General features: G+C 33.1%; 1 protein-coding gene across 3 annotated transcripts in view; it reads right to left on the bottom strand.

The window, feature by feature from the left end:
• Positions 1-12,635, bottom strand: part of LOC142641366 (B3 domain-containing transcription repressor VAL2-like) — a 33,568-nt gene extending 20,933 nt beyond the window's left edge. For all 3 annotated transcript variants that reach the window (XR_012845390.1, XM_075815786.1, XM_075815785.1), the window contains exons 1-3: positions 12,185-12,635; positions 2,339-2,420; positions 2,040-2,135 (exon numbers count right to left, since the gene is read on the bottom strand). Coding sequence is in view for 2 of the 3 variants with exons in the window: in XM_075815786.1 (XP_075671901.1) it covers positions 2,040-2,135; positions 2,339-2,420; positions 12,185-12,345 (339 nt within the window). In the remaining variant the exon portion in view is untranslated. The remainder of the gene's footprint in view (positions 1-2,039; positions 2,136-2,338; positions 2,421-12,184) is intronic.
• Between the last annotated feature and the right edge of the window lie 2,998 nt (positions 12,636-15,633).

The raw sequence follows: 15,633 nt of genomic DNA, 5'->3' as shown, positions 1-15,633 counted from the left end.
AAGGCTTGTGTGAGAGCTGTAAAGCTCAAGAAATGGTGAAACACATAGAGCAAATTTAAACAAATATGTAGAAGACAGCAACCAGAGGTACAAGGAACAAGTGGACAATGGCCAGAGACACATTGTTTTTGAAGCTGGTGACTGGTGACTGGTGACTAAGTGGCCTTTTTTAACTCAAGAGTATCAAACATGTGAATTCAATAAGCTGGGTGTGACTAAATTTTGTCCTTATGAAGTGTTACAGAGGATTAATGACAACTCCCACATGTTGAAGCTTCCTAGTCACATTAATACTAGTCATGTTTTCAATGTAATCCACTTAACTCCATACCATTAATCTACAAGCGAGGGTGTCGCTAACTCTAGGGTGAGTTCTCCTTCACCTGGAGGGACTGATGCAAAGCATATGGAAGGGGACTTTCTACAACACTTGGTCATCCAAAGATGAACAATAAAAGAAAGTCTAGACGTCCATAAGTTTGATTATTATCAATCTTGGTTGATTTTTTGTTACTATTTTGTGTCTTGAACTTAAGTATCTTTTTATGTTAAGTCTTTTAATTTTAAATAATAACTAATAAGTCATATGACCACTAATAGGCAAGGTTTTTAAGATGATCCACAAAAAAAAGGAAACTCTATGAGGATCCTTAGCCCTTCATATTGCTTTCCAAGGAAAAGACATAGAAGATGAACCCCGTAAGATCTCATAAAAAGATCTCACAATGGAATGCACATTACTCAGTTTCCATCTCAACCAATCCTCCCCCTCCTTAATGGGAACACGAAATTCTAGCAAATGGAGGAATGAAGCCACCACATCAATATCCTAATCATTAAAATTTCTCATGAATCACACACTCCAACTCTTCCTCCCACCCTCCTCCAGTATCTACTACAAAGATTCCACAAAAGCATCCTTATCCAAGGCAGTTTCAAAATCAGCCTCTCACCCACAAATGCACTTTGAGGTGCGGAGATAAGTTTATCTAGGACCCATTTCAATCTATTGGCCAGAACCTTTGCCAAAATTTTATAAACACTTCCAATCAAGCTAGGTCTAAAATCACGTATATTAATAGCATTTGTCTTTTTAGGGATTAAGCTTGTAAATGAAGCATTAAGGGCTTTTCAAATTCAACCACCCTCCAACAATGCTGAAAAAAAAACCAAGGTGAACGCATCAGTGCCAGGTCACTCTAAAAATTTCTTCACTACCTATGTAATCTCCGCCTCAAACGTCCTCTCAAGCATATTGCATTCATCTCCCCCAATATTGGCGAAATTAAGCCCATCAACCTTTGGCCTCCATCCTTCTGTTTCTTGGCATAAAGACTCATAAAACTGAACCACCTAATTCCTCACCTCCTCATCCTCTTCATAAACTAATCCATCACCCCCATTGATTATATCTTCTATGTGAATTAGCCATTTTGTGAACATATTTAGTATTCTTATCTCCCTCTTTCAACCAGGTAGCCCTTGATTTGTGTCTCCAAGTTATCTCTCCTAAGGAAATAAGACAATCCAATTCAGCTTTTACCTCCTCTCTTTTTTGTCTCTCCTCCAAGACAATCCAATTCATACCACATATGAGTACATCACCCAAATCCAGGTATCCATGCTTCCTAGCTGGCTCTCTAATTTCAATTCTTACTCCCTTTTTCTCACATTCATATTCAGAATAGCATCACTAAAACATCAAGATATATATTAATATCGTCAAGCAATAACTCTCATTTGGTGTTCCATCAAGGGAATGATACTACTATAAGAATAAAGTTACACTTAAGAGGCATTTACTTCAATAAATACCCTCTCTTTTCTTTTTCTTTTTCTTTTTCTTTTTCTTTTTCTTTTTCTTTTGGATGAGTGTAATAGTAATCTCTCTCTCTCTCTCTCTCTCTCTCTCTCTCTCTCTCTCTTCTTTTCTTTCTTTAATGAATTCTATCATTTATCAAACCCAACAAAAAAAACAAACTAACATAAAAGGTGTTTAAGCTATAAGATATGACGAGAGCCACATAATTGATTCTTACCACATTGGAATTCTTAAAGCATTTTATGCAGCAAACTCCACCAAAATCCAACACCGTATAGACATGGAATGACATGATACATCCACAGTGAACCATCTAAGCAAGAAAGGTGTTAGTTATTAATAATAATAATAATAATATAATAATAATAATAATAATAAGAGAGAAATTAATAGATACATTAAGAAATAAGTACCCTATGTGAGATTTTCCTCAAAAAATATATACATATATTTTTAAAGAAGGTAGTATAGATCCACCACTACATAGCCAAGAAAATCTGCAAATTTTCAGCTCACCTTTCCACAAGTAGCACAGTCCCTCCATCCATCAGCATCTAAATGAAAAATGTCACAGAATTTTCCCTCCTCATAAGCAGAACTAGATTTGCAAAGGATTAAGTCAGTATTTATATAAAATATGGAGAAGAATCAGATGATTAATCATAATTGTAATCCGCTTGAAGTTTTAACATAACCTAAGAGACACAGCTAAAAATAAATTAAGGAGTGATTTATAATCAAATAACAACTATTTTTACTTGTAGATGTTTTATGAACTTATTCATGTCCATTCTGGACTTTTAGCCACTCATTTCACTGTAAGGATTCCATGTAAATACAAAGACCTGAATTCAAACTTAAATTCCATTTCTGGAACATTTTTATTCTAGACAGTAAATATTTAGGAAACTTTTTTTAAATAAGTAATAAGCTTCATTAATAGAGAAGAGACTAATACATAGAGACAAAGCACACAGGACATGCACTGAGGTAAGAATGAAAACAAACAGAACTAAGAAATATAGGAATCAAATTCATCAAGCAAGTCAGCAAGTCAGACAAAGAAGTGAAACAGAAAAGACCCGATGAATTTGTTCTCCCTTAGCAAATTCTGAAATAAAGATAGCTTCAAGTCTTGAATCAGTCTTTTAGTTCCTCCAAAAATCAGCATTCCTCTCACGCCAAATACGCCACATAAAACAATGAAGGACCATGTTCCAAATCACCCCATTTATATGCTTGCTAAATTTGTCAGGCTAGCTAGCTAGAAGCTCCACAACATGCTTAGGCATAACCCAAAGAACCCCAAAAAGTGTTGTTAAATTACAAATTATCCCAAAAGCTTAAGGATATGGTAAATTTAATTATTTAACCACATACTTCTAACATTCCCCCTCACATGTGGGCTCAAACTCCCTTTTAATAGGTGAGACCCAACATGTGGGATTTTAAATAGGAGGTAAAGTGGAGGAGTTAAGAATCGAACTTAGGACCTCCTACTCTAATACCATGTTAAATTACCAATTCTCTCAAAAGTTTAAACTATTGGGATATGGTAAATTTAATCATTTAACCGCATACTTATAACAAGTGCAAACACCATGTTCCACAACTCTCTAGCTATAAGGCAATGCAAGAGTAAATGATTAGTAATCTCCCCACCTCTCTTACACATACAACACTAATTAATAACAAGAAGTTGACGCTTCTCAAATTCTCGTTAGTAAAAATTCTATCCAACGCGGCTAACCATATGAAGAAATTAATCTTTGAAGGAAATTTTGAATTTTACACCGTCTTCCAAGGGAAAGACATTTGAGAAGGGGATTGTAGCACTTTATAATAAGAGCAAACGTCAAAAATCCCCCAAGAAGGTTTCCAGCACAAGTCATCAATCCCTTCCCCTTTCTAGACTCCATAATACAGTAAATCCATAAAGGAGGCAACAGACTCTAATTCCCAATCTTGACCTGAACGAATAAAATTGACATTACAATGGTAGGTCTCCCCTAAGAAAGAAATTAGCTCTGCCACTGATACATATCTTTCTCAAGCAATGTCATACATCTCTGGGAAATTCTCCTTTAAATATTTAGGACACTTTTTAGACAATGATTCAAATGTAATGACTTGAATCATAATACTATGGGATAATATAGAAAGGGATAGGTTTATTATATATATTAGATTACTTAGAATCTCCTTTAATTATTGTTCTTTTTTTACGGATAAATTTCAGATTCATCATTGCAATCCCTTTACCACATTTTATTCTAAGTTCCATTCTTTGTAAAAACACTTTATTTAATCATATACTACATAGTGCAAGACCAAGAGAGTTTAACAGTTTCTAGGTCCAAGAACTTGGATGTCAAATCCTTGAGAGACAGAGAGTAATTGGAATGAGAATTTCAATAAATACACAGACCTGCATCTAACCCACATAAAAGAGCATACGATAAACATACTCAACATAGCGTCAACTAAATCAATCAAGCAACATATTTTCTTTTTGACAAATAATATTAAAAAATCTTAGAAAAGAAAGGAACAAGTACAAAAGGGGAGAACACTAAATCCCCTTCATAAATTGCATCAATTAAGTATATTTTTCAATAAGTTTCCAGCTCTTCTAAGGTTTTTAAATATTTCATGATGATTAAAATATGCTTTAATATCTAAACATTTGTCACAACAATCAAGAACATTCAAACTATTAGTATCTACTCTATGCCAACATAGTAAATTTGATACTTTACCATAATTGTCGCTATGAAAGCAGTAAAAACTCAATCTAATTATAGATGTATATTATTAATTTATGATGTAAGGACATAGACTATAATAATCAATAACAATGCATACTAACATTTCAACAAAATCCAATAATTCACCATTACTTTCAATCTGAAAGCAATAATCACTTCGATAATACATGAAAAATGATGAAACCATAATATGAGGACTTTGATTGTTTTAAAAAATAATAGAAACATATTAAAATTTCAAAATAGTTCAATACATTACCACAAATGCATTTCAAAAGCAGCAATCAATTAATTCAATAATTGATGCATTAATTAGGAAATAATGCAAGAACTTTGATTCTACAACAAGACTAACTAAACATGCCTATATAGCAATCTAATTGTGGAGCCAGGACTTCAATCCAAATGGCAACAAACTATATTGAGAGAACTATTGGTCCAAAGAAACTGCTATTAAAATTTATGGTGATGTCTTAAAAAGGAAGTTTTTTAAATTAAATGCATGCCAACATCAGAAACCTAGGCATCATAATAAATTGAATGTCAATAATGTGGGCATGAAGCTACATCAAAGTTTTGTTGAAGAAATACTATGCCAGGTCTTCCCCACAGAGATTTCAAAATTGAGGACACATCTATGAAGAGCAAACAACTAATTTTTAATTATAACATTCAACTTTCTTTTTATTATTATCATTGCACAAGCATACCCTGATGTCAATTTTAGGTATATATTCTAGACATATCACTCAAAAAACTGGCATCTAGCACTGAGCTGACACTACCCTTAAGTAATATTTGGCTGGCACATTATTTTTGGCCACCTTTGATGCCAGAATGAATTTGAAAGACAGTGACCATCATAAAATTGGAGTACAATAATTGAATTTAAATACATCTAAGATGTCTTATCAAAAAAATACATCTATGATGTTCAACATATAATTAGGATTACTAACCTTTAATTCTCTAGCAATATGTCAATTTTTGAACTACGAATTATGATTTTTTTTTTTCCTTACAAGAATTAAAATAAAAATAAAAAATGAAATCTTTCCCTCTCTGACTCCTGTTCTAAATTTAAGCATAAAGTACACCATCTGGACATTAGAAAGAAACGACAACATACCAAAAGCCTAAGAAATGGAGACATTGTCATACCTGTTCTATATTACTAAGCTCAGCTTCCCCCTGACCCCAAACACCCCTCCCACATGTGCAGAAGGAAAACAAACAAAAAAAATCTTACATTCCTTGGGGAAGAATCAAAAGAATTTTGGATAATGATCAAACAACATGTATTATTTGTAATTTTGCAAAGCTCTGTTGACATGACAGATCTACCAATTCATTATTATTGTTAATTGATTACTTTCATTTAGTTAGATTTTATCTATGAGAACATTAAAATGGGATACCATCAAATTTTTCACACCTAGGATGACAACCTTAAATGTCAATCCTACTTCAACATCAAGAAATTTAAAAGATAAAGATAATAAAATACCTCCTCATTAAAGTTAAAATAAGTTGCTTTTTTAGGGGTAAAGTTCAGAGTGAAGCCATGTAAATCCAATATACATTTCCAAGGAAGTAGCACTGCTTAAAAAGGGAAACTAGTTGCAGTTTTCAATATGACTACCTAGTGATGACTTCACATAATTCTACCTTCATGTCATTAGCAACTTTGGCTAAAGTTCTGGCCATGGAATGGCCATTGGCCCTTGTAGACTTTGTAAACCATAACAATGTCATAATAAGGGCTAGGAAAAAAAACATATGGCCAATCCCATACTATAATTGGCATGGCATAATTGGCAACGTGTACAAGACTCAATAATGAATCCATAGTTGCATGGTGGAATGGTGAGAACTAGTTATTCTAGCTTTGTGCAAGCAAGTTAGCAACATAGAATTTAAATGAATATATTTTTCTACAATTAGCTCCTCCTTGGAAAATAAAACTCTCCCCAAACTATTACAGCAGATGTAAGTTACCTCAGGAATAAGGACCATATTGACTTTACATCATTCTCAATTTGGCTGGTTGCTGCATTGATTAATAATGGCAATTTTAACAAACGTACCTCAAATTTTTAATTTTTGTACTAGTCTTGCTATTTACCTGAATCCTACAACTATTTTATAAGATTCTAATAGATTCTTGTTTCTGTATATCATTCCTCTTTTGTTGTAGATAAATATATATTATATATGCTTGATAATATTTCTTTGATTATCTATCAAAAAAAAAATTATATATGTTCAAAAATATCATAAAAGCATTCCAAATTGAAAAAATTGTTTCTTTTAAGTATTAATATCACAAAAAAAAAATGCAAAAATTAGGGCCAAAGGTGTTGGTGACAAGATCAAAAACTATTTTAGGTAAAATAGTGAAAAATTTTAAATGCCTTTATTTAAGGAAGATAAATTCTAGTTTCAGTTTGGTTGGATATAAATTTTTTAATCCAATTTGCATTCAAGTGCCCTCCACCAAAGCAATGTGATCTAGGCTTAAGTTCGAGAATCAACCTCTCCAAAAATTAATAATAAGGTTGTAAACCAACCACTTCTCCAGGACCACACAAAAGCGAGAGTATTGTGCACTAATATCAAAGTGCTTACATTCATGCTCATTAGGGTTTCCTTTTTTGTTTGTTAGAGTGGATGAGTGAGGGGGCATGGATTGTCACATGTAATTCCTCAATTAGATATTTTGTTCTAGTCAATTGTTGTTCAACCAGTCTTTTTTTGGGGGTTCAAAAGGTCCCAAACAAGGAGATCACTATTCACTTTTCCTCATTCAGGCCATGGATGCATTATGTAGAATAATTTCAAGCGTGTCAGAGGATCAACTGCTTTATGATTTTTAAATGGAGATTCAAGCTCATAGTGCATAAATTTTCACATGCTTTTCATAGATGATTCCTAATTCTTTATGATACTGATATGGAATAACTATCTCCCTCGCAACTCTTCTTTGACTAAAGTAATTAAGTTTGAAGATTAATGTGCGTTATGAAAAGGTCTTATAGTTAAGAGGTTTGAGGGATACCCCACTAGTTCCAACACCTCTTATGGTGATTAGGCACAAGGGTTTGAAGTTTTTGAACCCCACCAACCTCCCAACCCCCCCCCCCCTTTCTGCCGTTTGCCTATCAAAAAAAGGTCCTAGTTGAGTTGAGAAATTTTGGCAACTGGCAACAATGTAAGATTTAGAGTGGATTCTCTCCCATGTCCAATATCGTATCACTATTAAAATTGTTGTTGGGGCTAGCACTAGCTCAAGATTTTTTACTATAAGTAATAATAAATGTCATTAACCACACTAATTTATTGCTCTAAATGTGGAATCTGGTATTTTTCTTGTTTGGGGTTCAATGGATGGTGTCAAGATCAGTGTTTGCACGCTTGGCATGTTGGAAAAGACAATTTGGCAAACAAGAGATACCGAAGTTTGGAAGGCAATTCCTCTATGCTTGATGTGGTGCATCTGGAGAGAAAGGAATGCTCCATGTTGGAGGGATTAGAGTATTCTGTAAAGAAGTTGAAGCATTTAGTCCCAAGGACTCTATACGAATGGATGAAGGCTCTGAATCCACGATCTTCTTGAGTATTAAAAATGGCTCAAGATTCTTTTAGAAAAAGATGTGGACAATGTCTAGGTAGTCAAAAGTAGCTAACCCAATGTTTGGATGAAGGCTACGACCATCATCCCCTCACCTCTCCTTCCATATCCCTCTATCCTAAACAGACCCTTAATCTGTCAAAAGGAGGGAATTAACCTTGTTAAAAGGTACACATTTTAGACTTTTGACTTTGTCTATTAAAACAAAAACCATTGTTATTTCTTAATATTCTCAAAGCTATTACTTCAACTTGAGTACATTTATTGTTCATTAGTTATATGAAATATGTGTCTAAAAGAGAACGTTCCAATAAATCCTTCGTGAAAACAATGTGTACATGTTCACTCGCGTTGTGCCTTTCACATAATTCAAAGAATTATGTTAACTTTTCCTTCTAATAAACACATATGAGGTTATTGTGTGTTGAAGCTCTAAAACCCCCCACAAATTAGCCTCCAAGATAATCTTCAGATGAGTCATTACCATTGAAGTCTTTTGAGAACTTTATAAAGCCTTTATTCATAAGCAACTCTATTGCTTAACAAGATGCTGCTTCCATACCATTGAAGTCTTCTGAGAACTTTATAAAGCCTTTATTCATAAGCAACTCTATTGCTTAACAAGATGCTGCTTCCATACCATTGAAGTCTTCTGAGAACTTTAATGCCTTCATTCAAAAGCAACTCTATTCCTTAAAAAGATGTTGCTTCCAGGAGCTAGCAATTTGATCAAATCATCTTAATCTTCAAATGGTTAATTAATTAGGATTGAAGTTTAGTTAAGTTGAGATGCATCATAATCTCTGTACGCCAATTACAGGCGAGAGTGTAGAGGAATATAACAAGCAATGACGTGTTATTTAAAGTATTTTCTTAAGTAGTATTATTTGTAGGATTGATTGTAATTGAAGCATATAGTAAGCTCAGTTGATAATGATCAAATGACATTACTTCTTCGGCTTAGATACAATGCAAAATGGATCATGTTCTATTGTTGATCGATCTCACTCTGATACAGTGCCCAAATCATTACGCCTTTTGTGCAGGTAAGAACTTACCCAACAAGGAATTTCGGTACTATAGCACAATTATAAATACAGTCGTTGTTCACCAGGACTTCAATCATCAACTCCTCTATCATCAAGTCACCAACTTGAAGATTTATTGCAATGATTTAATTAGCCCTATTAATTGAAGTCATTAGTAGAGCTAATTGAAGATTAATTGCTTGATCCATGGGATGGATTTCATAGTAAACTCTTTGAACCAAATTCTATGCTCAATATTCCTATTGTATTTTCATTACCCTATAAATACTGCTAAAGCAATCTAAGTTAAATAAATAGAGAAGATGACCCTCAGGTCATGTTGTGGAAATATAGCATTGCCCAAACCAAATTGGATGGAGTTCTTTTCTTCAATTAAACTTATCTTACATTTCTTGAAGTCTATAGTTGATTCTTACCTCCAAGAAGATCCATTTAGCCTTTATCATCCAAAAAACAAGATATAAGCTCCTATCATCTCTTGTCTCTTTAAGTCATACATAATCCCTTCTCTATTTGAAGCATTAAGATATAACATAATTGAAAATTTGGAATAGAGAAGATGAAGAAATATGATGAAAGTTTTCAACAACCCCACTTATAATTGAAATGAAAAAATTGGAATTAAGTGTTGCCAGCAACAAATATGACAACAAAGCTTTACCCCCCTTCCTTTCTATTCTTCTTTAAAATGATAATAGACTTATATCACCCTTGCTTCTATTGTTTCATTTCATCTTCTTTCAAACTTCTTGAAAGCTCCAAATCCATTTTTTTTGCCACCATGACAACAAGAAAAGACAAGTAGAAAAGGCGCAACAACAATAGCAGTGGCAAAGACTTCTTGCCCCTTTCTTCTTCATCTTATTCTAATAATGAAAAAAAGATGACATCAACAAATGTAGAGCATAATCTAAATTCCCCCAAACCAAGACCCTATCATTAGCTCCATGAGGATGATTAATTTATTGAGCAATAAACTAAAGACAACATAGATTACAATACAAAGAAAGAGATGAAAATCAAGAAAACCACAACATTTGTCAGGCAAGATGCCATTTGGTAGAAGGAACAAAAGAATGGAATATGTACATATCTTAAAATACTAAATACAAAATGAAATTGAGATCATTGAAAACATAAAATAATATAACATAATCAAAATGTCAAACTAGATCAGATTAATTATAACTTATAAGATACAAACATAATTGGAAACAAATTAATGAGATAAATCGTTTTTGTTTTTTTTGGTATATCAACTAGAAAAGATTCAATAAATATCACTCATTCTATTTCATATTCTCCTTTTTTGTAAGAAGAGTAATTTTATTCGGGGGAGGAGAGACTTCAAATACACAATGTGTGCTTTTAAACCACTCCTAAAATATTACAATCTAAGGGTCTGTTTGAGATCCGCTTATTTTGCTGAAACTGAATTTTTTTTATTGAAAGTACTGTAGATAAAGGTAAAAGTTAACTGAAATAGTACAATGGAACCTATGAATAGTACAAAAAAGTGCAGTAAGGCTTATAAATAATAGCAAAAATAAGTTGAATAGTAAAATAAGCTAGCTTTTTAATTTAAAGCCAAACGTACACTAAGTTTCAAGAAATTCTAGAAAGAGGATGAAGGAATGCTTGCTACCCCAAGATAGTCATTCAATCGTACAAAGACCTTAACAAAGTTTGTTTAAATACATTATCAGGAAATTGACACCATCAAAAGCAAACCCTCATAGATAGATAATCAACTCCTCCAATCCTATTGCATGTTAGCAAGACAACATTGCCTAATAAAGCAAATAAAATACTTAATAGCAAGATATGTTGTTGAGGCTATGACCAATGATTGCATTCTGTTCAAATAATTTGAATAAAAAGGATTTTATGTGTGTCTCATGTCACCCATGTCACCAATCAGAACTAACATTGTTGAGACATACCAACCACAGCCACCACCATGCTTGATGGTGGTCATCAGTGACATTTCACCATAAACCAATGTTAGTTGGTGCATTAGTCAATAAGGGGTTTTAAAACCGCCACCACCCTCCCCCCCCCCCCCTCTCTCCCTCCCAAAATTTTCCCCTTCTTGCTCCGTCTCACCTGCAAAAGGCCAAAGCCCCCACATCCTCGCCACCTATCCACCTCGTATCCTTTGACTCCTCCCCCAATTGTCGCTTTACGAAGTGCATAATTTGCTCGTATCTAAATGACTTCTTCTCTGTCAACGACCAAAAAGAACAAGTCATTTGCCTTCGCCAATGACCTCAATGGCTGTCTCTCATAGAACTCCCCTTGCCCCTCCATTTTGGCTCCTTCGCTGATGAGTGATGACCTCCCAATCCCGCAGTGAGTTTCTTTGCTGCTTAAGTTTGATTGATTTGCTGTGCCTGACATACTTGTGAATGAGGACCGACAAAACCAACTGTGCCAACCCAGCTCAGCTTCCCCCTCTCCCTCCCACTGGTGCAGTTCAGTCCCATTACTGTGAAGCCAACAAGGGCATTCAAGTGCAAAAATCCCCCCAAAACCCAGCCCCACGTCTAATTAACCGCCTTACAAGGGCCAGAAGACAATAATGTATAGTCTCTGCTCCCTATTATAGCACCAGAGACACTCACTCACACAAGTGAGTGAGTGACTGAGCCGGTTAATGCCATCACATCACATGGTGGCATATAACAAAAAACAGTTCAAACATCCAATAAACAATTACAAAACCATCAAAACTAGAAAAATCAAAACACCAAAGACGAATTATATGTATAAAAGGCAAAATAGCATAACATAGAAAGATATATATTCATCCAAACAAAATTATACAAACACTAAACATTCAAAATGAGAAACATGCATTTATAGAAAACAATAGAAAGTAATGAAAAAAAAAAAAAAAGAGAATAGCGCTCACCCGCAACGAATGCATAGACCAGCGTAGCCACCAGCGCGAAGCTTCCAGCCTTTCTTGAACTCGGAAGTCTCCTGCCTGCAATGGAAGCAGAGTAATGGCGAAGAAGACGAGGACGCAGACGGAGGGGAAGCAGGAGCAGCCATTGCACGAAGGAAGTTCATCTACAATGCCACAGAGAGAAGAGAGAGAAAACGAAAACGAAAGCGAAAGCGATAGTGAAAGAGACAGTGAAAGTGAAGGCAAGAGAGAGATATATATACATATATATATCACTGACAACGAAGGGGATTCGGAATGGAACTCTACTGTGTGATTGCTCGGACCAATGTGTGAATTCCATTTGGGGGATTAGGGTTTTGGGACCGTTGGATTTGGAAAATTTTGGAAATATGGTTTGGTAGGTTTTGAACCTTTTTGAGAAACAAAAAAAGGAAGGACTGGCGTTTAGTCCTCTTCCTCGTTCAAACAGGTGGAGTATTTCAGTTTCATTTCTCAACGGCTCTCAAATTCTGCTCTCACTCTCCTATCGTCGCGTTCCCTGCACGCTCCATTAAGAAAAAGTCTACAAATAATAATGTTCTTTTAAAAATTTTAAGTAAAATTCAAAATTGGAAATTTCTTAAGTAAAATCTAAACTAAGAGAGGAATTTGCAATTTAGCCTAAAATATAATAGAAAGCCTATATTTGCTTTAGTGACAATGCAACAAACAATTTACTAAAATTTTTAAATGAAAATGCTAAAACAACAAATTATTTTACAAAAAATTTTACGAACTACTAATGTAGTGAGCAGTTCTTAAAAAGTTATTTAAGTGGTGAGCAGTTATGAGAACTAGAAAAAATTTACCACAAGTTTTTGTAATTTTTAAGTTGAATTATTGTATGGCATGTGGTTTAATTTTAGAAAAGTGTTATGTACATAACATCTTCACACTACTTTCACAACAAATCCTAATTAGTAAGTTATTACAGGTTTTTAATTTGAATTCATCACTGAAATTACTTTCTTGTCCACTAATAACAAAAAATAACAACTTGCCACATAAGATTTATTGTAAAAGTGTTGTAAAAATATCTCTTATATTGTGAAAATATTGTAAAGACAGTATTCCTCTTAATTTTATGTTCAGTTACAACTATAATAAATAATGTCATAATGTTGTGACATTATTATTGGAAACTATTGTGATTCACTTACCTGTCCATGTTTGGAAAGGTAATAATGTTTTGTTTTTCAATATAATGTTCTTTAATGAGAGAGTAAATGTATTTAAATGTCTTAAATCTAGTCAAATTGTGTTTGAATTGGCACCCAAAATTGGCATGTGAGTCACTTGCTTGTCCATACATGCATGAAGAACATGTCACTTGGCATCCAAACTCGGTCCATGACAGGCATGGCTGCCAACTCATGATAACAGATGAATTTGTAGCAAGTGGTCATTGTTCAAATTCCTAAATGCATACAGAGCAAATTAATTGAAATGTATATTTAAATGGATTGTAGAGAACTAACAATTATCTCTTAGAAAGCATGGACACTTCATTTGAAGTGTCATACCCATGTCTAACACGCGTCAGACACTTGACACTCTTCAAACACATATGCATGCATGTCCTAGTTGTCATTTTTTTTTTTTAAATGCAGGACACAGATAGAACACGAGAATAAGAGAAAAAGAATACCCTTTCACAAAACAAAGATAACATTCATTCTTTGAATAATAATATTGCATTTGAAAATTAATAAATATCTTTATCCTTGATTTGTATTCTAATTTATGAATATCCTTTAATAGTAATGAATTTGCTTTATTATCAATTATTACTCTTAATTTGAAAAAAAATTGATTAATAATATATATTTATTATTTTTCTTAAATTAATATATGTTTAATATTATATGAAACTAAATGCTTAACCATATATAAAAATATATTTAATAACTAATTAATATACATATTTTCGCCATACTTGTCTCCTACATTTTCAAAAATTACCATGTCATCGTACCGTATCCATACCCATACCCGTGTTTGTATTCATTTAGGTGCTTCCTAGATTATCAAATATATGAGACCTACACTCAATAAGAGAAAGGTGATGCATATATCTGATGTATGAAATATCACAAAGGCTAGTGTGGAGAGGTAAGGACAAAGAAAATATGTAACTTCAAGTACTGAGTGCTTAAATAAAAATAAAAATAAAAATAAATAAGCATGCTAACAAATTTTAGGGAACTTATTCATTTTTTACCAACTGAGAAAAATATCGAGTCATCAAACATGGATTGGACATTGACCTAGTGCATAAATTGGATCGATGGTTAAACTAGTGGGTCACCGCTTAAATCGTAATATCAAATAAAAAAACCATTTTTATAAAACTAAAAAAAATTAAGTAAACATAAAAATAAATTTGAGAAATTATAAAATAAATATATAGTTTTAAAGAAAAGAAATGACTACTTATATTATTAAATAAAATCATGTCTCAAAAACCAACCACGTAAATATAATTCAAAATCAAAGTTTCACAAATAATAGCACAATGAAAACATAAAAGGATAAGCCACAGAATGCAGCCAAATCTTCGCTAAACAAAATCTTATTATAGGGTGTGCATAGATCGAAATATGTTAGGTTTGGGATTTTTTTTTTAACCCCACCTACCATTCTTGGGTTGAAAAAAATTCAACCAAACTATTAAAAAAAATTGTAGTTTTAAAAACCAACCTAACCTAACTTGTAGAGATGGGTTTCAGTTAGTTCAACTAGTAAAATCTCTAATGGTTAAATAAGAGATTTGAGATTCAATCCCCGCCTATATAGGGACGGACCCAATGTGAGACCCATAGGAACCTGGCCCCCTTGGCCTAAAGGAAAAAAATTGTTTTACTTGTTATATTTTTCATTTTTGTAGTTAGGCCCTTTCTTCCAAAACCTTAGGCCCCCTCCTCTCCAATCAGTCTAGCTAGCCTAGTCAAATTAGCAACTATCCAACTCAAAAACTTAACAAAAAAACAATAAAACTATTCACAATAGTAATTGTATTTTAGCAAAAAAAAACTATTTACCACCAAAAAACCATGTTCTATTGGAAAAGCTAAAAATAAATGTTTTGCAACCACAATAAATTGGTATAAATACTAGTTGACTGTTGCAAGTTGTTAAAAATATAATACAATATTTTATTAAAATTCTCTTTCTTCCTTCAATTAAAAAACTCAAACTCTCTTTCTTCTTTTATTATTCTAATAAGTTGTTTAAATTATTTTTAAATAAAGTGGTAAAAAAAATAGAACAATTGATATTGAGTGTATTATAAAATGAGGTGGTAAAATAAATAAAGTAGATTTTTGAAGTGCTAAAAGCTAAATTTTTAGCATCACTACTATGAATGCTCTAACTTCTACAAAATTTAAAAATAAAATAAATAAATAAAT

The sequence above is a fragment of the Castanea sativa genome, chromosome 6, assembly GCF_040712315.1.
Source record: "Castanea sativa cultivar Marrone di Chiusa Pesio chromosome 6, ASM4071231v1".
NCBI classification, from domain to species: Eukaryota; Viridiplantae; Streptophyta; class Magnoliopsida; order Fagales; family Fagaceae; genus Castanea; species Castanea sativa.
The sequence above is the reverse complement of the archived record's forward strand: the minus strand, read 5'-3'. Positions and strand labels throughout refer to the sequence as shown.